Genomic DNA, 22,771 nt, shown 5'->3' on the forward strand with positions numbered 1-22,771 from the left:
TAAAGTTGGCTGTACCTAACCAACCAACGCTTAGGAGGCCCCAAAATGCTGGTTGGCCAAAAGTTGTCAATCAAATGGGGCCGTCCGTCAACTCAACTACATGTGCAAGTGTGCCTGTCACGACGAGAGCATCCTGTTTCCTCTCGTAGACATGTAGGCAAAATATCAGTTAGGCAATGGCCCAGTTAATCAAGTAAGTTCTCTCTGAGGATCAATACCTTCTATATAATATTTACTGGTGATGTGGGACATTACGTCACCAATATCACTACAGCAGTACGGGTATCTGGTATCAGTCTTTAGGTCTGGCATGCTCTTCTGATGACCTCAATGCTGATGAGTATTGTTGGATCAAGCTACCTTATATCTACGGTACTGTGTTTGCCACAATTGTTTTTGAACCACCCATGATTTGCTGTAGGGAACCTCTTCTTCCCGGTCTGCCTCCGTCGTGTAGATCTCGTCAGATCAAATAACAGATGTATTGAGATCACATTTCTATGCATGGGGGTTTGCAGTATTCCCATACCGTCAAATCCATATGAGTTATGAGTTCTTTCTGCTTCCTTTCTACAGATCAATGGCTTTCTATATAGTCATAGATGGGGGCTTATTAAAACCGCCATCATAGCTGAAAGGTCATCCGAATGAATTTAGACGAACATTTGATAGAAGGCAGCGTCTGGCATGAAGGTATTCTGGGAACACTATCACTGCCGAAGGGACAAGACATTTGGCAATCTCCATGCGGAACTTTGATGCTTTGTGTCCTTGTCAAATGGATATAACAAAATCCCCTATTGGTTCATAACTTCTTGACTCCCGGTATCAATAAAAGGCATATTGGGACCTCAATATTATATGCCGCTCACGCTAACCACTCCATCTTTCGCTGATTGTATAAGTAGATTGGCAAACATAACACAGTGACAATGGCGAAACGAGGATTCGCGGCCAAAGGTTGATTTCGCGACTGAAAGTAATTGCTGCATCAAGGGATAATTACGAGAAAATATGCCCAGCAGTCGACTACCATCGTCGTCTGAGGGGGAAAAAAGTGGTATCCAAACAGCTCTTGTAGCTAGACGACAAAAAGCCATATGATTAGGTCTTTCCCATTTTTTTATCCAGCAACGACAATTATTCCAGTTGATTGCTTCCATACTTCCACACCTGGACTTCAGCTTTATTGATACCTCAATTGTGAAGGGTAAGGAGGGAGGTGCCTGCGAGTTCCTTAGGCCCCCACAGCTGGTCTAGACATCCAAAATGATGTTCGATGGTATGAATGGGGATTTGATAGGAGCCCGCCAGCTCTTCCAGCCAAAACATCACGTTCCAGCCAGCTCTCTCCCTCTCATATCACAGAGCTCAACTGCTAGAATTCCAGACACCATCTTTTGGTTCGTCCAATTTGGCAGCTTGTTCTCTCTCGTCCCCCTACTTCACTCTTCTCATTCCTGTTTGCTGTGAGCTTGCCCTGAAATTTGGGTCAGCTGCACGCGGGTCGACCGTCGTGCCACCCAAGCACCACCTCCTCCTACCTTCCCCTCCAGCCCAACCTACTCTCGGATGCACTTTCTCTGATGCAGCTTTTTGTCCTAGCCCACCTAAGCACGACACATCTCGTGAATTAATCAAGAAGGGCGTCACTCGCCGTCTACCCTGGTTCTCCATGTGCTGCAATGGACAAACGCGGTGTGCGAAAGTCTCAGCACACGAGGCCTCCTCTGAGTGACGCAACCCACCGTGTTGTCAATGCACCTACACAATACACAGCAAAGACTACCTCACAGGTCCACCGCGAAGTGGCTAACCCCCTAAGAATCGGTCGAGCTCCAGAAGTCATCATCATCATCAGAGTGTTGCTCCTCATTGCGAAGCCACACTTCAATCCCGAGTCTCTGCCTCGGCAGTCTCACGCACTGTGCCTGGCCCTATGACTGATCCCAATGCCGACAAGCGTGCCTCTCAGATCTCTACATCAAGTGGCGCGTCAAGCAGCAAGCGGAAGACTCATGTCGGGCCATGGCATCTGGGCAAAACCCTAGGTAAGGGATCAGCTGGTAGGGTTAGGCTTGCCAGGCACTCGGAGACTGGAGAGGATGCGGCTGTCAAGATTCTCCCGAAACACGGGGTTCGTCTTACACAGGCCGGCAGTCTTCAGGACATTGACGCCTGGGACCAATCAAAGGACGACTTCAAGCGGCAAAACCACATGCCCTTGTCCATTGAGCGCGAAGTGGCGCTACTGAAGCTGATCGATCACCCCAATATCATGAAAATCTATGACATCTGGGAGAACCGCTCTGAGATGTGAGTATAGCCCTCGATCCAACTCCTTCTTACACTAACAGTATCCCAGCTATCTTGTGCTCGAATATGTCAACCATGGCGACCTCTTCGAGTACATTAATGAGTATCAGTGTCTGCGAGAAGACGAAACGGTCTTCTTCTTCCGACAGATCATCAGTGCTCTGGATTATTGCCATTCGTTTAATATCTGCCACCGAGATCTCAAACCCGAGAACATCTTGATTTCAAACACTGGTCAGATAAAGATTGCTGATTTCGGCATGGCCGCGATCCATCAAGGTCCGACACACTGGCTCCAAACGGCATGCGGTAGCCCACATTATGCTGCCCCTGAGCTGGTGAACCAGAACCGAGGGTATCAGGGTCACAAGGTTGATGTGTGGAGTGCCGGTGTCATTCTGTACGCGTGTCTATGCGGCCGCCTTCCGTTTGATGATCGGGACGGCGACTTGAGAAAGCTGCTCAAGAAAGCCCAGATTGGAAGATACTCGGAACCGGAACATCTAAGCTGGGCCAGCAGGGATTTGATCCGGCGGATGCTTCAGCCTAACCCGGACAGACGAATCGATATCAGAGACATATGGGAGCATGACCTTATCACGGCATATGATACATATGATGACTTGAAGCAGTTGAGCAAAGACGATTTTCAACTAGACGCTATCCGACAAAGCGGAAGACAGACTCAAGTGGCATTGGAGGACGTCGATCTGGACATCGTCCGGCAACTCAAGTCAATGTGGCACACATACAGTGAGGAGAAAATCATCGAGGAGCTTATACGCAGAGAGTGAGTACGCAGCAGAGTGGTTACGATACTTGGGTTATTGCAATAACTAATTTCCCTCCAGGCCAAGTGACAAGAAGTTGTTCTACCACTTACTGCTTCGATATACAGAGAATCAGCTCGAGAATTACCGGTGTAACTTACCACACTCACCTAGCGATTTTCATCATCTCCAACCCGCGACGTGGAAGCGGAAGCTCACGACGCTTGAATTCCCTGGGCGGCCCGGCAGAGTCCCATCCAGATTTACTGTGATTTCAAATGTTGCCACTGATGAGAACGGCGTAGAGACAGCGACAGACGCCGGAGGTACGATAAGGAGCTATGATCCATTCAAGTCGTCACGCATCATGGGAGAGAACGAAGCGAGCCACGCCAAAATCACTGTCCACCGCAATGGTAGCGTCGCGAAGAGTTCTACCCGGGCGACCAACAGTGGCAGGGTTCGGAATGGCTCAATCAGAAGCAATTCGACTTATTCGAGACGTGGAAGATACAACAGGCGCTTAGCCACCACTACTGGCCTGGGATCGACCCGACGCTCGCTCACCTCTCTCAGGAGTGGAGATGGCACTCCTTACAAGCGGAATGCTTCTCGACATAAGCGTGGTGTAGACTTCTCTCATGTCCGCAGACAGCCGGTGAAAAGTCGAGCCACAGGCTCCATAGGCCGTACCTCTACGAGCATGGCCGGTGATGATATTACACATAATCAATTTCACAAGCCATCCGTGAATCCCATGAAACAAGGTAAACGCCCGAAGGAGAACAGTCGCGGCAATCATGGATCACAGACGATGGCTGAGTTTTCGCGGCCCAACGACACTTGCTTGCCATGGAACGACGAACTCCGACACTTCAGTCACAGTATAGCTAAGGATTGCGATCAAGCCTTCAACAGCTCTCTTCTCCTCCCCGAGCGTGTAGATGAAGCCTCGGTAGGATCTTTGCCGATTCCAGCCAGCAACACGGGGACCCATTATGACACAAGATCTTCGTCTATCGCCATGGGGACACCGACTCACCTTCAACACAGTGGACGAATGGCTCTGCGGAACCTACAACAATGGGATATGCGACCTTTACCTCCCACTCCGGCCCCAACCGAGTCGAAGCTTCACGAGATCACAATGACTAAGAAAAGAATAGAAAAACACCAGTTGAAGTCTAACGAGTTTAAGGGACACGTGGACCGGGTGGTGTCTAATCTGAATAAGCTTGTTCCATCCTCGAAGAAGGCAGACGAGGAAACGCGGGCCGTCTCAGCTCCGATTTATTCGAGATATAGCACCCAATGGGGAAAGGACACTGTTCCGTTGCCTTCTATTCATGAAGCTCAATATAGCAATGTGCGCAACTCTTCAGCACCTGTTGCTGTAAAAAACACGCTTGGTACCTCAACCGAAGACAAGAGTCTCGAGTATCTGGCTCGTCAAGAAAATACGATCCGCGTGGTACAGTCACCTTCTGTCAAGCGCAGCCCGGTAAAAGCACCAGCGCCTCTCAACGTCAGGAAATGTTCTGCGAATAGCGGTAGACAGGTTCGGGCGGAAACGAACCTACACCAGCAATTTGCACATGATGAAGTTACGAAGACGATCCCCGAGGAGCCCAGTACAATTTCGCAGAGAAGCTCTTCGGGTGGTATGAGGAAGAAATCTTCGTGGTTCAAGAGAACCTCTAAAGACAAGGAGGACATATTCAAATCACATCATGGTTCTGCTTCCGGACAGACTGAAGAGCTGTCTTACTCAGAGAGCAATGTTTCATCAGCTCCAGCCATGCCGCCCACCAAGAAGAAGAGCTTCAGTTTCGCTTTCTGGCGCAACAGCAAAGATGGAGAAGAAATGAAGCTTTCCCTCGGAGGTAAGTCGCTGCTAACCAAAGATCATGTTATCACAGAGCCCTTACGAATTATGATCATGTGCTTACTGACTACCAGGTCCGGAGTTTGACGACTCCCCGAGCCCTGAGCCTGTTCGTATGTTCAACCACCCCCTCACGGCCACCCCGCGCAGATAAGTGGAATGAAAGCGTTGCTACTCGCAACATCGAGCCACAGCAGACCTGGCTGGCTCGCCTGTTCCGTGTAAAGCCCGCAACCGATCACCTCTGCTTCAACATCCCCCGCCGACGAGTTCGTCAGGAGATTGTCATTCTCCTTAAAGAATGGCGCCGGTATGGTATTCGCGATATCCAGGTAGACAAGAACCGGAATATTGTCTTTGGTCGTGTAAGCAAACATAACTGTATGTATACCCGCCGGCGGTGCGAATGCTTGCCCTTTCCGAGTCCACCACTAACACAGCATCTTCTATCCAGATCTCAGCATGAAAGAAGTCTCGTTTGCTGCCGAGATCATGACGGTGATTGAGCATGGCAAGCGAAACCCACTGAGCATAGTCCGATTCACACAGGAACGTGGCGCTGCTAGCAGCTTCCACAAGGTCGTCGAAACTATGCATGCAATCTTCGACGCGCGAAACCTGTTGGTGACGGACAAGCGCAAGGTGAAGATGATGATCAAAACCTTGAATGCTTAACAGCCACGAGGACCACCGACTTTGTAGCACATTCTCCTGTTGTTGCGTACTTGCGCGTAATTGGACGGCCAGTATTTGCTACGGAATTGTCCAGAGTTGGCTATCCACGTTGGATTGGAGGCATGTTTACATGTTTGCCTCTGGGCGTTTGGTTGTGCTTTCTGAGCATCCTTACTCCATTGGATCGCATACTTGTATCCTTACAGGTTTCAGGATCGCACGAGGAGTCGAGGAGTGGCTGGACTGTACACAGCAGCTCTCATGGTGTTGGACTAATTCTCTTGAATGTTGTACGAATATGAACATGGGCCAATTGCAGTTGGTCAAGGGGCAAAGGAGCAAAGTAAAGCAGTTAGATTCGGATTGGCACTGATTGGTGTTTCTGACATGAGGGAACATGGCAGGGGCGGCTGCGGGTAGGGTTGGGCCGTTGCATTCCCGGTTCTCTTTCTCTCTCCTGCTCATAGGTATAATAGGACCGTAGGAGTAGGACGGTAATGATAATGGAGCGGTTACTATATGATGATTGCCCAGATCCTGTCCAGATTCAGATCCGAGCAAGCGGAAACAACCAAGATTAAAGGCGTTTCTCCAAGAGATCCACGGGACATTTTGGCCCATGCATCACCCATGGCAGGTATAGAGGGCCGGGATGGCTTTTCTTCTGCCGTTGTCGCAATGGACACGGGTGAAACCGATTGGTTGGCGCAGGGTGGGAGACGGACCCCTTGTTGACATACTCTAATTAACCTTAAGATTGGTGATTGATATTGGACATTGGTATTGTTGAGCAGGTGCCTACATAACCGGCCCCCTTTTCCCAACCTCTGTTCATCCATCGTAGTGCGGCCTCATGTAACCGTATGCCGTCAGTTTGGGAGGATCGATTCGATGGGACGGACCTAGAACAGGACATATGACATAACGTAGCATATGGCCACGGTTGAGACGGCAAACGGGCTTGCCAGCAATGTTGCTAGCGGTTATCGCAATAGTGGTCCTGGTGCTATCTAGCATCTCCATCTCCCTCCATCCGTCAGTTGGCATGGGTCAGAGCCTGTCTTTTGGCGTGCGGGCGTCTTTTTCTTTACCGATCTGCGTCACTGTTTTTCATTAGGCCTCCGCAGCCCCACCGGACGAAATGCCAATTGGGTTGTGAGACAGTCCCAGCACTGCACAATCCAGTGCTACTGACGATGTTACAGATAGCACTGCACTTCCTACACTGCCCGGTTCATCCTTTCTATTACTCGACCGAAACACCACAAGCCACTACCGACGAAGAAGAAGGGGGAAAAACGCCATGAAATAGAAGCCCAAAAGTTTCTTGGCCTTTGCTGATCTCTATTGCGCGAACTACTCAATCCAGCAAGGTTTATTGTTGTGCTGGCTGCTGACTGGACCGCCTACCACAGCGTATGTACAACGACGTCAGCGCCGCCGCTCGCTAAGCTTCAGACGAAACTCTGAACTCTGTGCCGTAGCACCCAATGGCGCTCTCCTCGCGCATCCCGACATCATACCTCAACCCACGGTACCGGAGGCGGCGCCTCTACGTATTCGTCGCCGGCTTCTTGGTTCTCAGTACTTTATTCATGTCCTCGCGCTTCAATGCAGGCATGCCCACGCCAGACGCTGCCGCCGTCGCACAGAAGCTGCACTTGTCCACGCTCAATCAGAAGGACGCCCCGACGCCCAAGGACGAGAATGGCAGCAGCGACTCCACGGACGAGGTCGCTTCGCCTCTGCAGTTCAGCGACGCCCAGCTGGGCACCGTCACCAACCACGACATACGAAAACAAGTACCGCTCGAGCCTGTACCGCCCATGACCTACGGGACGCCTGCGCGCCCTTTAACTAAAGGCTCGATACCCGTCGCCACATTACCGTCGAAGCACATGCCCCGAGCTGCCGCCGGTTCTCCGCGTCTCATTATAATAGGCGATGTCCACGGACAATTAAAAGAGTTGAAGACGCTGCTCCAGAAGGCCGAGTACAGCGCGGAGCGTGGTGACCATGTAATATTCACTGGCGACATGATCAACAAGGGACCCGACTCCGCCGGCGTCGTCGCACTGGCTATGGAAATGGGGGCGTCGGGTGTACGAGGAAACCACGAAGAAAAGGTCTTGCGTGCACTGCTCAACGAAGAGGGCACTGCTGCCGAGTCCTCATCCGCGCCCGAGCACCAGAAGCGCGAGGCCGAGACGTCGAAGAGCGAGGATACTGCCCTGGCCACGGCTCGACAGCTTAGCCCTGAGCAACGCGAGTGGCTCGCCAAATTACCGGTGATTCTGCGCCTAGGCAAAATCGCCGATCAAGACAGCGGCGAATGGGTGGTGGTGCACGCGGGCTTGGTCCCGGGCGTCCCCTGGAAGAACAGGACGAAACCGCCGTCATGAACATGCGGACGTTCATGTACCCCGGGCGCGAGCAAGCACGACAGGAGGTGCGCCAGGACCTCAAGGACGCCGCGGCGGCCAAGAAGAAGAACTCCCTCGACGTCAGCGACGCGGCCGTCGAGGCCGCCTACGAGCGCGAGGAGCGGATCCTGGAGAAGAACGGCATCGCGCGCAACGACATCGACATCGCGGTGCCGACCGAGGCGCGCGACGGCCAGCCCTGGAGCGAGGCCTGGAACAAGGCCCAAATGGCCCACAAGCACAAGAAGGACCGCGTGTCGGTTGTCTACGGCCACGACGCCAAGACGGGGCTCAATCTCCAGCCCTACTCGTTCGGGCTCGATAGCAGCTGCGTCCGCGGCGGCCAGCTCAGCGCGCTCGTCTTCGAGGCCGGACGGTCCATGATTGGGAGGCACGTGGTGAAGCACCGGATCGTCAGTACCGCGTGCGAGAAGGCTGCGTAAAAAGAAGGGGGGGAATTCGGTTTCATATCAGCCCGTTGGCGTTTTCTTTAGGCATTTGGTGTCGGCTTTTCTTTCACTCCTTTCTTCGAGACTTTCTCCCCTCCCCGTAGGAGGGAGACCGCATGGTGGTTTGGCATACGACAAAAGGCGCAGGTGGCTTTTTAGGCGTCGAGATTCTTTTATTTTATTTTATACCCAAGAGCAGAACGGGGCATTGCATGAGGATAGACGGAGCCAACGAGACAGACGAACACAAACAGAATAGGCTGAGGACCTAATTGGATTTCTCCTTCATGGTATACATCATAAATAGGGCGTATCGGGATGCCTCTTTTTTTTTCTTCTTCATTTTGTTTTGTGTTTCTATGCAGAAATCGTTTGGGCTTCTCCCGTGATATGTCCTGCGTAGAAAGGGCCACACAGGTTGTTCTGTGCCTGTGCACAACATACATATGCAACAATTATTCATTGATCAAGGTCGTCGGCGAACGAGACACCAGGCTTTCGCCTCTTGAATCACCCTGCCCGAGACTTGACGAGTCTCATCAAACCCAGTACAAGATAGGAAACCAAGAGGCATATCCTATGTTTGCTGACATAAGCCACGGGAGTCAGTCAGTTTGATCGCCAGGGACAACATAAAATCGGTTCATTCTAGTCCTAGCGAAATGTTTAACAGCAAGTTGGTTCATCGAGTGAGTGAATGGAGTCCGTCCGCCAATCCTTTTCGAAAAAGCTCCATCTTAGTAATGCTCCGAACTACGTAATTCTGGATCGACTAAAAAAGGCATGCAAGCATGTTATTGCGGCTGTCATAGCCCCGGCGCGGACTGCTAATCCTGGTCCTTTCGGGCCGCCTTCGCTCGCCCTGTGGAACCGGCCCAGGAGGTTGGAGGTTGGAGGGACAGTCAGTCAGGTAAGAAAACTTGTTGGCGGTGCGGCAAAAAAGCTGGGGAGAGAGCAAGTGTAAGATTCATGGTTGATGGACGGACAGACACCGACTGGTCGGAATGGCCGGATACCCAAGCTCCATATCTTTTGGCGCCGCATGAGCCGCGCCAGCAAGTCAGGCAAGCGGCTGGTGGCTGGTGGCAGGCGAGGCTGGCAAACCTTTTGGATCCCTATACTCCGTATGCATGTATACGTTCCTGGACCTCCGTTCTCCGTTTTCCCGGTCGACGAGCGAGCTGTCTCGGCGTTAGGCAATATGCAGTTGTGCGGTTAATCCCCGAAGTATTATATCGGTATGATCGTCCCAAAATGCCCCTCCGGATAGATACTGTAGGTCCTGAAGTCTTTGATGCATATGTTACTGCTACCTCTAAGTCGGCTCTCCTGGTTACAAAACGGTATCTACCGAGCAGCAACAACCCAGGACATGAACTGTACTGATTCAGACCTTGTTGGAGGAGACCCGCTTCGCGACCAACTTGAATACATCCTACTTGCATCTACCCGGATAGGGCGGAGAGCGAGAGGGGCAAGGGGCAAGCAGCGTGGGGGTGAGCTTCCGATGCATCTGTAGCCGTGTCGAAGGGGAGAATTCCACGCTGTATAATCATATTCGATATCAAACCGGTATGCATGCAGAACGAGACAAATCCGATTTGGGGTCGGAGCTAGCCAAGTATACTTGTCAGTTATCGAAAAGAGCGGTGATAGAGACATGGGCAACGCTAGTCTTCTTAATCCGATCCTAGCAGCTTCTCGAGCTTCTACTGTCGCATACTCGGCCGGATAAAATAGCTGTGATACATGCTACCGGCGAGGCGAGGAAGAGCTCAAACGCTCCAATTAGGAGCAATCCATGCAAGGGGAGCAGCCACGTGTAGGCTGATAGCGCATTTCATAAGTCGACGTTGACCCGACAGCAGGACGATGAGTAAGGGCGGCCAGAGGGGTTCTATTTCTGCCAGCGCAATTGTGGATGCGTAGGTATCAAGCCATGTCCACCAAGATGCAGTATGTATGTCTGCGACTGGTCTGTATTGTGTCAATTGATGCACGTCCGTATTTACCTACTGTATCATATCATGACTTCAAGTTGCTCGGCAAGTCAGGAGATGGCGGCGAGATACGAAGCAGAGTGAACTGGCCATTGGGCGTTGAGAGTAAAAGCTGAAGATACCTGCCTTTATGAATTGATAGGTGGGATGCAGCACACATCAAAATGACGAAAGGCGACAAGACATCGGCATGCCAGTAGGTACCTAGAGTTTAGGGGGCAGGGGGGGGTTGATGGAGGGGCAAACACCGAGCAGCCGCCAAGAGCTCAAATCAATGTTCCCAGGGCATGTACGGAGTAAGCATGCATCCAATGTACTTGCCTGCCTGCTTGCAGTACTCCGTCCACGACTTCCGTATTAGTCGGACCACAGCAGTCCGACTCGGACGAAGATGAATTGGATGGAACACTGGAAAGCCAAATTAGAAATCGAAAGCTCTAGCAACAAAGGCCACAGCACAAGAGCACGGCGCAATCCCACAATAATACCTCATTCGCTAGCCGGAAGGGGCCATTACGCTGGACACCTTCGGCCCTGCAGTCCCCACGTTGACGTCGCTTTTCCAAGGAAAGGCTCGGTACATCGCGTACCAGTTCTGGCACCAGCCTGTATGCGTAGCAAAAGTCCAGCAGGTGAAACTGCACGTTGCCCCCGCGCCCATTGATTTTTAAAGAGAAGAGGCGGGACCCTGAAGAGGAGCTAGACCCGTCCAGCTTGTCCCTCTCAACAACCGACTCAACAAGACAACTACATAACAACTGCCACTCCCAGTCCTCTCCCAATTCCTTCCCATCGTCATACCACAATCAAAAATAACCCATCCAATTCCCATCTATACCGCAATCATGTCCAACTCCCTCGACCAGCTCAAGGCCTCCGGCACCGTCGTCGTCTGCGACTCCGGTGACTTCGCCAGTAAGTTGCTGTCGCTACATCATAACCCCGCCACTGCCGAACGCTGGCTGACCTCTCCCCCTCTCCCGCAGCCATCGACAAGTACAAGCCTCAGGATGCCACCACCAACCCCTCGCTGATCCTGGCTGCCTCCAAGAAGGCCGAGTACGCCAAGCTCATCGACAACGCCGTTGCCTACGCCAAGCAGAAGGGCGGCAGCGTCGACGACCAAGTCGACGATGCCCTCGACAGCCTCCTGGTCGAGTTCGGCAAGGAGATTCTCAAGATCGTCCCCGGCAAGGTCTCTACCGAGGTCGATGCCCGCTTCTCCTTCGACACCAAGGCCTCCGTCGACAAGGCTCTTCACCTGATCGAGGTTCGTACAATACTTTTTCATTATCAGTATTCTATCCTGTATAGGACCTAGCTAACCTGTTCTCCTAACTCTACAGCTCTACAAGCAGCAAGGCATTGGCAAGGAGCGCGTTCTGATCAAGATCGCCTCCACCTTCGAGGGTATCAAGGCCGCCGAGATCCTCCAGCGCGACCACGGCATCAACTGCAACCTGACCCTCATGTTCTCCACCGTCCAGGCCATTGCTGCCGCTGAGGCCGGTGCCTTCCTCATCTCCCCCCTTCGTCGGCCGTATCCTTGACTGGTACAAGGCCGCCCACAAGAAGGAGTACACCAAGGAGGAGGACCCCGGTGTCGCCTCCGTCAAGGCCATCTTCAACTACTACAAGAAGTTCGGCTACAAGACCATCGTCATGGGTGCCTCTTTCCGCAACCTGGGTGAGATCACTGAGCTCGCTGGTTGCGACTACCTCACTATCTCCCCCAACCTGCTCGAGGAGATGATGAACTCCACCGACGCCATCCCCAAGAAGCTCGACTCTTCCCAGGCCGCCTCGCTCAGCATTGAGAAGAAGGAGTACCTCAACAACGAGCCCCTGTTCCGCTTCGACTTCAACGAGGAGCAGATGGCCGTTGAGAAGCTCCGTGAGGGTATCAGCAAGTTCGCTGCTGACGCCGTCACCCTGAAGGATATCATCAAGGAGAAGGTCCAGAAGGCATAAATTGGGTAATTAATAGGGACGGTGTACAAAAAGGCTCCGCTAGGATGACAACTCTTTTTACGATATGAGACATGAATGAAAGAAAAAAAACATTATAACAATTAGACGGCGCTATAGTAATGCTGCATTATACAAGGTCAATGCTTCGTTATATGTGATGATGAATGAAGCTTATGTACGTGACCTTGCCCCTATTCAACATCCAAAGCTACTTATTCAAAAGAGAACTACAAGACTTTGAGGCTTTCAAATTGTTGTTATTTCCCATGATTTGTTGAAGCCATAATCTGCCAACCCACTGCGCACCGTGGACCTCTGAGAACAACAATTCCTGCTCCTACATGGCTTGCCCTTGCCTATCATCAAGTACCCACACGCTGAGGCTGAATGATGCTATCTTGATAAGTACAGACCAATCATGGAGGTCTTATAGGTGAATCTTTGTATGTCTGATTTATGTTTCCATCGATAGAGTTGCCAGGAATTCAGCAGTCATTGCTACTCCCAGCTCCTGTAGAGCCGCATCCGAGTACCTCTGCGGATCGAAGTCGGCGTCGAACACGATCCTCTGCAGCAATTCGTGTATGGCTTCGTCCGTCTCGCAGAGCCATTCTTCTCCGCCCATGGCTTCGGTTCCGCCCTGGCCCTGGTTCTGCTCCTGATTCCGGCCTTGACCCTGACCGTCGTCGTCCTCTTTCTTCTCCTTCTTCTGGTCGTACAGGTGCCGGAACTGCTCGGCCGTCTTGCGCCGGCCGGCGCGGCCGAGGGTGAGGAACTCGCGCAGCGTGGGCAGCTTGTGGCGCTGGCCGGCGAGGCACATGGCGATGAGGTCGCGAAGGGCCTTGTCGAGCCGCTCGTTGCCGAGGACGTGCGCGTGCGCGTCCGTGTAGAAGTCGTACGGGTCGAAGACGGCGCTCGCGCTGGCGCGCCAGACGCGGTAGTCGGACTCGCGGTAGAGGTCGCGGCGGTTGGGGGCGTCGGCGAGGTCTTGGAGGACCTGGGTTTTGGGGGAACTGGCCGTGTCAGCAGAAGGGGTGGTTTTGGTAGCAGGGGTCGATGGATGGATGGGATACACTCGCGATTTCAAGGTAGGGGAAACATGTGGGGAGGGAAGAAGGAAGACTATGTGGGTGTGGGTGTAAAGAGGTATATGTGTGTATCTCGTAGAAGAAAGACGTGACTTGAACTTACCCATCCCACCCCGGCCATATTCTTCGAGAACCCGTAGAGCTCCTTCCAGTCCTCGTCCGCCGCGGGGTCCTCCTCGCGGCCGCGGCCGAAATCGATGAGCTTGAGCACGGGGGGCTAGCGAGTGCTCCGCGTCGCCCTCCTCTCGCATGTCCCCGACCAGGACCTTGGGCGCCTTCCACGAGTTCTGCGTGATCAGGCTCGGCGGCTCGTCGCGGGCGACCTCGCGCCGGCGGCGGCCGTCGAGCTGGGCGGGGTAGGAGATGGCGGCGACGGCGCGGGAGTACTGTATAAGACAAGATCAGTCACGTTTGAAGGGGGCGAGCCTGGCAGGTTGGTCGAGGGGAATGTCTACTCGGAGAAGACGGGGCAAAATAGAAAAGGAGTCGACACACTAAACTCACAGCAAAGCGCAAAACTCCAAAGAAGCCTCTGTGGGAACCGCCGCTCGATCCGCCCGAACCGGTTGATCAGCTGGTCCAGCGTCCCGTTCTCGAGGTATTCCATGACGATGACGGGGTGCGATAGGACGGGCCCCGTCCCCACGTCGTTACCCCTACCTTGGTTGTTGTCGTTATTGGTCCGCCACAGGTGGTTGTACTCGGGCAGGACCTGGATGATGTGCTCGGCGCCGCGGAAGCGCCGGAGCCAGCCGAACTCGTTGCGCAGGTCCGCGTCGTTGTCCGAGGTCGCGTCCTCCTGCGTGTCGAGGGCGTACTTGGTTACCAGCTGGCGCCTCTGCATGGTTGGTTCGGGTGGTGGTGGTGCATTGTTGTTGTTGCTGCTGCTGCTGCTGGCAGCTGGCTCGGGCGTGGGCTCGACGGTAGCCACTGGGCGAAGAGGACGGCTCCGCCATGGTTGCCTTGGGCGATGACCTTGCGGAACTGCAGGCCCTCGTTCGTGAAGTACTTCTTCACCTCCTGGAGGCGATCGGTAACGTTGTTGGGGTCGATCGAGGAGCCACCCGAGCTCGTGATCATGTCATCGATCGTCTCGAGAAGGACGACATGGTCACATACTAAGGGGGTGCTGCAGAGAGCACCTGTGTATTGAGGGCTGTGCCAAATGGATTATAAGAAATTTGTATACTTGATATACTTTGATTGTAGAAGCAATGGTCGTGCAATAGTCGCGGTAGTCGCAGTATGGTCGATCAAGGGGGTTCGTCACTATAAACAGCTGATATCAAGCATTGGCAGCAGTAACGTCAAACCAGATAACACCCAACCAGAAGGTCCTCCTCCTCTGTGCTGACAGGTAACGCATTGCGCATGTAGGGTCTCACGGGCCAGACATGTGTATTGCATTGTTGTTACTTAAAAGCATTGTTGCAAATTGAAGAAGTGTTGTCTTTGTCAATGATGCCGCTTGCGATGACTCGGTCCAGTTGGCAACAAAGAAGCAATTGCTTTGTTCAGCCATTGGACTGGACAGTGATATTCAATCATGTGAGCTTTTGTCCAAAACCATACACCAGCGGTCCGGTTTGGAGTTACCACAGGTTGTGGGGGTCCATCTTATGGGAGCTACTCCTGCAACATACGAGCTACCCCTATTCCAAAGAGACCCCGAGGATGGAATAGGGGTAGCTCGTATATTCAATTTCGAGTGTAGGAATTTTGCATCATGCTCGTTACCATTCGATAGAGCGTATCAACTTGGTAAGATCCGGAAAACCGCAGTGTGTGAAAATGAAGAGAACGTACGTTCTGAGTGCCATGAAAAACATGAATTACTTGAACTCCAGAGCTCAGCACGCATGCCCCTGGGACATGGCAGGGTCGTCACGTTGACAGTGAACAGTATTTATATCGTCACCAACAGTAGATTCGCCTTTCCTCGTTATCATTATTTTTTATTTACATCGTAGCAGATTGTTCTAACATACACCACGTCTACTCGAACACTAATCACTCACCTCACCCGTAGGAAATGCATACATACCCGACCAACGCCGTCTGGCACCTACACCACTTCAAGCCGGCCATCACTCGCTCCCCTGCCAACTTCCCTCCGAACCCTGCTCACCACGCCCAAACGAAACAGGACCCTCCTCTCTAGAAAAAGCCCGTCGCCGGACACGGGGAAGAAGGTGATGTCTGCCGAGTAGCGGGCGTCAGCGTGATGATAGGAGTCTCACGAGTCGTCACGTCTCCAGCGTCCACGAACGGGTTCTCCGGAGCGATACTGGTCACGACGCAGAGACGACCCGCCAGCTGCGGCCGGGGGTTGAGCGCCTGGCCGTCGGGGTCGTTCTCATTGGTGGCGGTGGCGGCAGCCGGCGACGACAACGGCAACGAGTAGTACTCCGCAGCAGTCATGGACCCCTTTAGCGAGTAATCGCGGTTTGCGATTGTGAGCTGCCGCGTCTCTTCCAATAACCGTTTACACCTTTCAGACGACATTCGCAGTAACATCGATACAATGCCATCAGGGTCCTGCAAACGGCCACCATCACCATCAGCAGCAGCTGCTGCCGCCGTATCATCACCACTGCTGCAGCGAGAACAGTCATCACGGGAGACCGGCACTCGCCGCCACGGCCGCCTCAAGGACGCAGTGGGCGGCGTCCACACGGCGCGTCCACCACTGTCTTCGATTGTTCTGGGCGAGAGCTCCAGTAATCTTTCGATCTCGTCGTTTTCCGGTCCCTCGCGATCACTAGGGGGACGGCTTGGGCCACAAAGCTGCCACAGAGCTCACAAACGTAGATGATTTCAGCGTTGTCCATTTTAGCAGGGGAAGCAAAGATAAAAAGGTGCTTAGCCAGTATGGTGACTGATAGGAGGGGTTTCAATAGCCTGTCGAGTTACTCAACTCGATGGTGTTTAGCTAGAATTGAGCATTGGATTCGTTCTAACAGAATAGGGGTATTCACCAGCCGGCTATATATATTCCATGGCGCTGTTCACTGGACCTCGGAGGCAAACAAAGCCTTTGAAGACCTAGATATTACACAATACGATAGTTTTGCTACAACAAGGGTGAGACGTTCAAACACTGGCGACACCAAGAGCCGATCCTGGTGCCTTGTCCAGATATACAAAGAAAACCTCACATCATCGCCACGCCTCACTTCACCAGTGCATATACTGAAACAGAACAGGGAGTTTTTACATTTGATGAATTAGCAGTCAAAAGACGGACCGAGTTCTACCAGTACATGCAAAGAAGATGGCCACCATAGAGAACCTAATCATCCATTGTTTCCCAAGAGGCCACCATTTTTTCCCATACCGGCTCAGTCAGGGTTGATCAAAGGGAAAGAAACTTTTTTTTTCTTCATCGATTCCGAGGAAATGTACAAACACTATGCCTCATGTTTTGTGTAACTGGATTACCACCAGCTTTTGCGGGGCCAACCTCGACAACTCAAATCTACATCCTAGTAAAGAATATAGACATGGCTTCCAAGATGCCCGGTCAAGCAAATGACCTATGTTGTATGTGCCGTAATTTAGCTCGTCGAGGGTGACAAGCGACCGACCAAAGACTCAAACGAGTTTAGGCGCCCAGGCTGGGGAAGGCCGACTCATCCTTGGTGTTGATGGAGGAAGTGTTGTCACGACCACCGCGTCCGCCACGGAACTCGCCAGCGCCACGGCCACGTCCACCACGACCCTCACCACGGCCGCGTCCGCCGCGACCCTCGCCGCGACCACGGCCACCCTCAACACGGGCACCACCACGGCCGCCACGTCCGCCATGGGTACGCTCGGGCTCAACGTAGCGCTGATCGATGTCGAGAACTTGCTTCTCCTTTCGCTCACGCTCACGCTTGGTCTTGGTGGCAGTAGGGGAAACGAAGTCGGTCTCCTCCTTGACGAGAGCCTTGGCGCTAGCCCACTTCTTGTCGGCCTTGCTGCCCTCGTTGGGCTTGCGGATGTCGGGACCACCGCCAAGAGCCAGCTTCTTCTCAGCCAGCTGGGCGAGGTAGTCGGTGTACGAGACGCTCTTGTCCTCCTCTTCGGGGATGACATCGGCGTTCTGGGCATCCTCAGCAGTAGCCTCCTTCAGCTCAGACTGAGCCATGGCCTCGCCAGCCTGCTCATCCTTGGCCTCGGCCTCACCCTCCTGGGCACCCCAGCTCTGGGCAGCCTGCTTCTCGGAGCCGCTGGGAAAACGGTTAGTGGGGTTTCAAGAGTGTAGAATAGATAAACCATACGTAACAGCGCTCTTAGTGTGACGGTCATCACGCTCACGGGGGTAGCGGCCACCACGGCCTCCTCGCTCACGAGCGCCACGGCCGCCGCGGGGACCACCACGAGTGGCCTCATCGGTGCCTCGGCGCTGGTTGCTGGAGCTGCCGGCGTTCTTATCGCGGAAAGCTACGAAGTTCCCATGTAAGTTCCCATGCTTGGTTTTTGTGACCTTGCTCTTCTTGTACTAACCTCCCTCGTTGCCACCGGGACCACGGCGAGCGCCAGTGTTAGCGGTAACGGGCTTGGCGGGGGCGACGGGCTCGACAGTGCGCTTAGTGGTGCGCGTGGTGTTCTTGTCTACCGTCTTGACGGGTCCGGAAGGGGTATCGGAGTCTCCATCGGCGTCATTGCCTGTGTGGGTTGATTTAGGTTAGCACTTGGTACCCCGCTCATAGCAGCGCTTTCTTTCGAAAATTGAGCGCCGGGGTGAATGGTTTCAATCGTACCGAGGAGGTCGAACAGGTTCTGGGAGGAATCGTTAGCTCAGGAGTCCATGGCAAGATTTTGGTTCAAGGCAGGCCATGTAGAAAATCTCGACAGCAACGGCCACAACAGTTGAAGGCGACATGCGAGAGGATCGCCATGGTGTGGAGGTGCCCATGCCCACTCGCACACACGCGCACACACGCACACACACAGAGAGGCATACAGGCCTGGAGGTAGGTGTGTATAGCTCTCCTTGCCAGCTTCACTGAAGCTGGATGTGAGGTGAGGGGTCGTGTTGGATTTGGAATAGCTTCACGGGCGAGGGCGCAATGGACGAAAGGTTGCGAAAAAAGACCAGGCGAACGTACCTTGGACGCGACCGACATGGTGCCGTCAATTTTTTATCGCCTTTCAGCAAGGCGTAGCTTTAAGGACGACAAACGAGTCAAAAAGAGACTATCAAGTCGATACGGTGAGAGGAGTGAGGAAGAAGACGAGGAAGGATACAAGCCTAGCAATAGGTCATATCCTGTAGGTGCGATAGGGAATTGAAATCTCTCTCGTGGTGGTCGACCTAGTGGTTCCGGCCGATTTCAAGGATTGGTTGGGCCAAATGCGTCAGGTCGATTGGGGCCTTGGGGCCTTTGCTTTCGCTCTGGGCACGCAGGTTTCCCCGGTTTGGCTGCTCTGTGGCGTGGCTGGCTACCAGCTGCTCCCTCAAAACCTCCAGACCTGATCTTCTTTTTTTGGTGCGCAGGCTCGAATTTCGCTGTCCACACAACAAATCAATGCCCATGGGAAAGCGAAAAAAAAATAGCCCCAAGGCCAAAAACACCCGTAGCGAGTGGCCCGAGCGTCGGGTTTCTGTGGATGCCAAAAAACAGCTTCAGCTTCAAGACCTTCAAAGTGGGAGGAGGTAGGTACGTCACGGCCCGCTCTTGCCTTCTTCTAAGTTCTACTTCACTTTCATCGATGCATACCCTACTCCTACCTACCATTGATACTTCTTACCCTACTTTACCTACCACCTGCGCATACGATCGTAACCATTTCACAGCGACAACCTTGTGTACAGTTTCATTTGACCGCAGTTGCACCACGTACTACACACACACACACACGCAACCAGGTTGCCTGGCTATATCATCCCATCTTGTCTTGCTGCATCTCAAGCCCCTCGAGTGCGTACCTGGGTATGTAAGTTGGAAGTATCCAGGTACTACCGACCCGGAGCTAGAGTAATGCCGTTCGGGCATTGGAATTTGGGTTCGGGTTAATGCAGTGCAGTGGCAGCTCTCATTAGGGTTTCGACCTGCTGCACCTCTAAGTCAAATTATTACGTAGATACAGGGTAATGTCCGTTTGTTCACCCGACGAGCCTGCTGCTTGTACACTGCTGCTGGGTATGTTATGAACTTGCTGCAGATCAACAGACATCAATAGCCTATGAAGAAACTGGGGTGATCGGTTTGCATCTGGATGCATCTATGGCCAAGTGAGCACTGACTACTATGCGCCTAATGTCCTGCGACTATCAGATGTCAGACTTGGATGGTATTTTACCAGAGAAACATGACGGCCAGGAGGTAGCTTCGTGATTTTGTAAGTTCACGACAGCCGCCGGGAATAGTGAGCGCAGAGTTTCAGCTTGCCTGCATACTAGTACATATGCAGTCCGTAAAAGTTAAAGCCCCGTCGCCTATGCCAACTTCCAACCTGTCTCCTATGTAACCCGCGAGTCATCCAACGTTGGCGAAGTCAAACAGCATTCATGCTGAGGTTGGCAGAATGCTACCTACTAGGTGGGCTGGTGTGTGGTCAAGCCACTGCCGACGTTTTAGACATCTGAACCCGTTGTCACTATCGGAGATATGTACCCCATCGTATCGTGGGGTGAACGAACGAAACGTCTGGTCTGTGTGTGTGTTCGACTTACATACTGACCAGGTATGTACATACATAGTAGCACCGGCGCGCGCGGGATTGATTCGTCGGGGTTTGTTTTTTGGTTGATAATACCGTCCCTTATCTCTGCCTCCCGCGGCGCCTTGACATTGCACATGCCGGAAACAGGCAGGTCTGCAGAGAGATAAGAGAAGGAGACCCGACAAGTCGACCAGATAGCTCAGCCCTTCTAGAGCTCCTTGATAAATAGACCATCCCGCCCTCTATCTGCTCGTTGAGCAGACTGTTGCTTTTCTTTCTGTTAGTTTCACTCGTGCTCTGTTTCCAAGTGGATGGCAGTTCCATCATCGTCGTCGTCGTCATGCCCTCTTCTGTCAATACGCTTGTGCAAGTGCTCAGAGCTCCGTGGTGATCGTCATCGTTCATCTCCCACGGCACACTTTCTCTTTTACTAAAGTGGCAGTCCTTGGCACTAAGCGAGCGTCAAGTTACATACCCTCTACTACATTCATGGACAGGTGAACATCCATCCCTTCCATCAAACCGGCACCAATCACCGGGGGTTCCTGCCTCTATTCCATAGCGAAGCCGCCCCCGTCCTCACCAGGAGCCAGGAGGCTGTGGGGATGGATGACTACAGGTTGACAAGCGTCAACAGCAAGGGAGAACAATAAGCCATCCTTATGACTTTCGAAACTCGTTCACGATGAGGACGTTACGCAATGCTGCACTTGGCACGAGATGCTGTTACCTAACAACGGTGCACAACGCTTGGTCAAGAGCGATTTGGACATGACTGGCGGCCCTGGCCCGGCATTGCTGTAGCAGTTGGAGACCAAATCTGTCGTCTCCAAGATGCTACCAGCTTACTCCAATTTCCAACTCCACCGAGCTGTGGACCATTGGGACTGTGGCTCGTGGGTGGGTGCATCGGAGCGGTTGGTTGGGCGAATGGGGAAAGCTCTCTGCTTGGTCTTTGCACAGGAGCCCACCTATGGCCTACGACAATCTAGACCAGACGTCTGATTCGTACTACCTTACCTTGGATGGAGGGACGGTGTTCGCCAAGGTCAGAGAAAGTTGCTGGCGGTCATGAGGACAGCAATTAGCGACTAGCTCGGAGGAGGCTTGAAAAGGACAGCTGGCCAGCATGATCACGAGGGCCGCGTGCTTCGTTGTTGAGTTCGAACGTCCAGCCCGCAACGCAAGTGCTGGCCGGGGTGGTGCTTGGTGTTGGTGAGACGCATAGTTGCCGGGTGAAGGCTGCGCGTGGGCCTGCCGAGTGGCCTTCGTTACTCAGGATGCGCAGTAGTGTAGGACTGCGCATGGCATGGTACAGTCAGAGGGCCGGTGAAGAAGCACCGCACCGCACAGCATCGCACATCACGATCAAAGCCCGGGCAGAGTTGGAGGCTGCCGACCGGCGTTTGGACCGATCTGGCAGGAATTCGAGTCTGGTGGTGCTTCGTACTGGCTAGTAGCGGGTAGCTGGTCCCCAACCTGGGCAGCTCCCGCGAACGAGCCAACCAACCCCTCCTTGGCCACGAACCCACGAACCTCGGCCGGTATGCACGGCACGCACAACCACGCAAACCACCAGCCACACGAAGCTTTCGAGCAAGTACCGGTACAACGAGTCGTTGCTCTGTGTCACTCTCTCGGAAAAGACCCCACTTGACTTGATGCGAGGAATTTAAGGTCCCTACTTGCTCGGTTGTCGCGCCATGGCTCCGCTTGGGAAAACCTCGTCTGGCGGAGATTTCGAAGCCAGGGCCGCTCAGAAGTGTTGTTGACTATGACTCCGGACTGCCAACGCCCGCATGAGACTCGAACGGAATTGCTGGAATACCTACATATAGACAGTCGAAAAGCCTCGAATGAACGATACCAGTGTAATAACTCGGTGTTACGGGCATGACTATTAGCCCTGGTGTCTTTTTCAGTGTCCCAACTGGGTCGCTGTCCTGTGCCAAGCCCCGATTGCCGCTCAGCGCCATTAAAGCCGATGTCCGATAATACGAGCGCGAGGTGCTTCAATGATGTGGTGACTGAGCGAAGACATGCAGACAGACAGAGTCTCGGAGTTGCTGGAAGGGAAGCGCTCATTGCTTCGCATCGTGCTCCGAATCGATGCTCGGGAGGCGGCACACTACGCTTATCTGCGGACTTGTTGGTTGCCGCACTCCATCTCACATAAGTAGGACGATACATTACTGCAGCATGCAGTATGTAGGTGCGAACAAGGATTCTCGAATTGTTCGGGGCCTGGGGAGCTGAAACTTCCGGTGCCCGCAGGGTTGCGCAAAACCGTTGTGGGTGGTGGGCAGTGAGCGAAGATGAGAAGCGGAGTAGGCAATTGAGTTAAGAATCAAGTAGTAATCTCTATCTATGTAGGTAACTAGTAGCTTTGGCAATACACCACTGAGACTCAGATACAGTACCTACACCATGATGATGCTCACGATAAGAAAATAAGGGAATCTAGCTGAACACTTTCTCCTATATACCAGCCAACCTACCTAGGTATTCCGGAGGTATGTACCGCGAACCGGGGATCCCAC

General features: G+C 53.1%; 6 protein-coding genes across 6 annotated transcripts; 3 read left to right on the top strand and 3 right to left on the bottom strand.

Annotated features, from left to right (window-relative positions):
- Positions 1-1,685: 1,685 nt before the first annotated feature.
- PG997_004939 (CAMK/CAMKL/GIN4 protein kinase) lies at positions 1,686-5,646 on the top strand (the record flags this gene model as incomplete). The annotated part of the gene is given in 6 exon segments (XM_066809254.1): positions 1,686-1,844; positions 1,862-2,316; positions 2,366-3,106; positions 3,168-4,969; positions 5,008-5,352; positions 5,426-5,646. The coding sequence occupies 6 exon segments, from the start codon at positions 1,686-1,688 to the stop codon at positions 5,644-5,646; spliced, it is 3,723 nt and encodes a 1,240-aa protein (XP_066672872.1).
- Positions 5,647-7,136: 1,490 nt separating this feature from the next.
- Positions 7,137-8,512, top strand: PG997_004940 (uncharacterized protein; the record flags this gene model as incomplete). Its single annotated transcript, XM_066809255.1, has 2 exons — positions 7,137-8,003; positions 8,030-8,512. The coding sequence occupies 2 exons, from the start codon at positions 7,137-7,139 to the stop codon at positions 8,510-8,512; spliced, it is 1,350 nt and encodes a 449-aa protein (XP_066672873.1).
- Positions 8,513-11,363: 2,851 nt separating this feature from the next.
- Positions 11,364-12,489, top strand: PG997_004941 (uncharacterized protein; the record flags this gene model as incomplete). The annotated part of the gene is made up of 4 exons (XM_066809256.1): positions 11,364-11,433; positions 11,505-11,788; positions 11,865-12,023; positions 12,079-12,489. The coding sequence occupies 4 exons, from the start codon at positions 11,364-11,366 to the stop codon at positions 12,487-12,489; spliced, it is 924 nt and encodes a 307-aa protein (XP_066672874.1).
- Positions 12,490-12,943: 454 nt separating this feature from the next.
- PG997_004942 (uncharacterized protein) lies at positions 12,944-14,657 on the bottom strand (the record flags this gene model as incomplete). Its single annotated transcript, XM_066809257.1, has 3 exons — positions 12,944-13,963; positions 14,071-14,413; positions 14,500-14,657. The coding sequence occupies 3 exons, from the start codon at positions 14,655-14,657 to the stop codon at positions 12,944-12,946; spliced, it is 1,521 nt and encodes a 506-aa protein (XP_066672875.1).
- Positions 14,658-15,734: 1,077 nt separating this feature from the next.
- PG997_004943 (uncharacterized protein) lies at positions 15,735-16,408 on the bottom strand (the record flags this gene model as incomplete). Its single annotated transcript, XM_066809258.1, has 2 exons — positions 15,735-16,328; positions 16,385-16,408. The coding sequence occupies 2 exons, from the start codon at positions 16,406-16,408 to the stop codon at positions 15,735-15,737; spliced, it is 618 nt and encodes a 205-aa protein (XP_066672876.1).
- Positions 16,409-17,181: 773 nt separating this feature from the next.
- On the bottom strand, positions 17,182-18,691 carry PG997_004944 (uncharacterized protein; the record flags this gene model as incomplete). The annotated part of the gene is made up of 5 exons (XM_066809259.1): positions 17,182-17,791; positions 17,843-18,005; positions 18,069-18,230; positions 18,326-18,344; positions 18,674-18,691. 5 exons carry the CDS (start codon positions 18,689-18,691, stop codon positions 17,182-17,184), a joined length of 972 nt encoding a protein of 323 aa, XP_066672877.1.
- Between the last annotated feature and the right edge of the window lie 4,080 nt (positions 18,692-22,771).

Source organism: Apiospora hydei (genome assembly GCF_038363865.1).
Source record: "Apiospora hydei strain CBS 114990 chromosome Unknown utg000004l_segment0_segment0, whole genome shotgun sequence".
Lineage (NCBI taxonomy): Eukaryota > Fungi > Ascomycota > Sordariomycetes > Amphisphaeriales > Apiosporaceae > Apiospora > Apiospora hydei.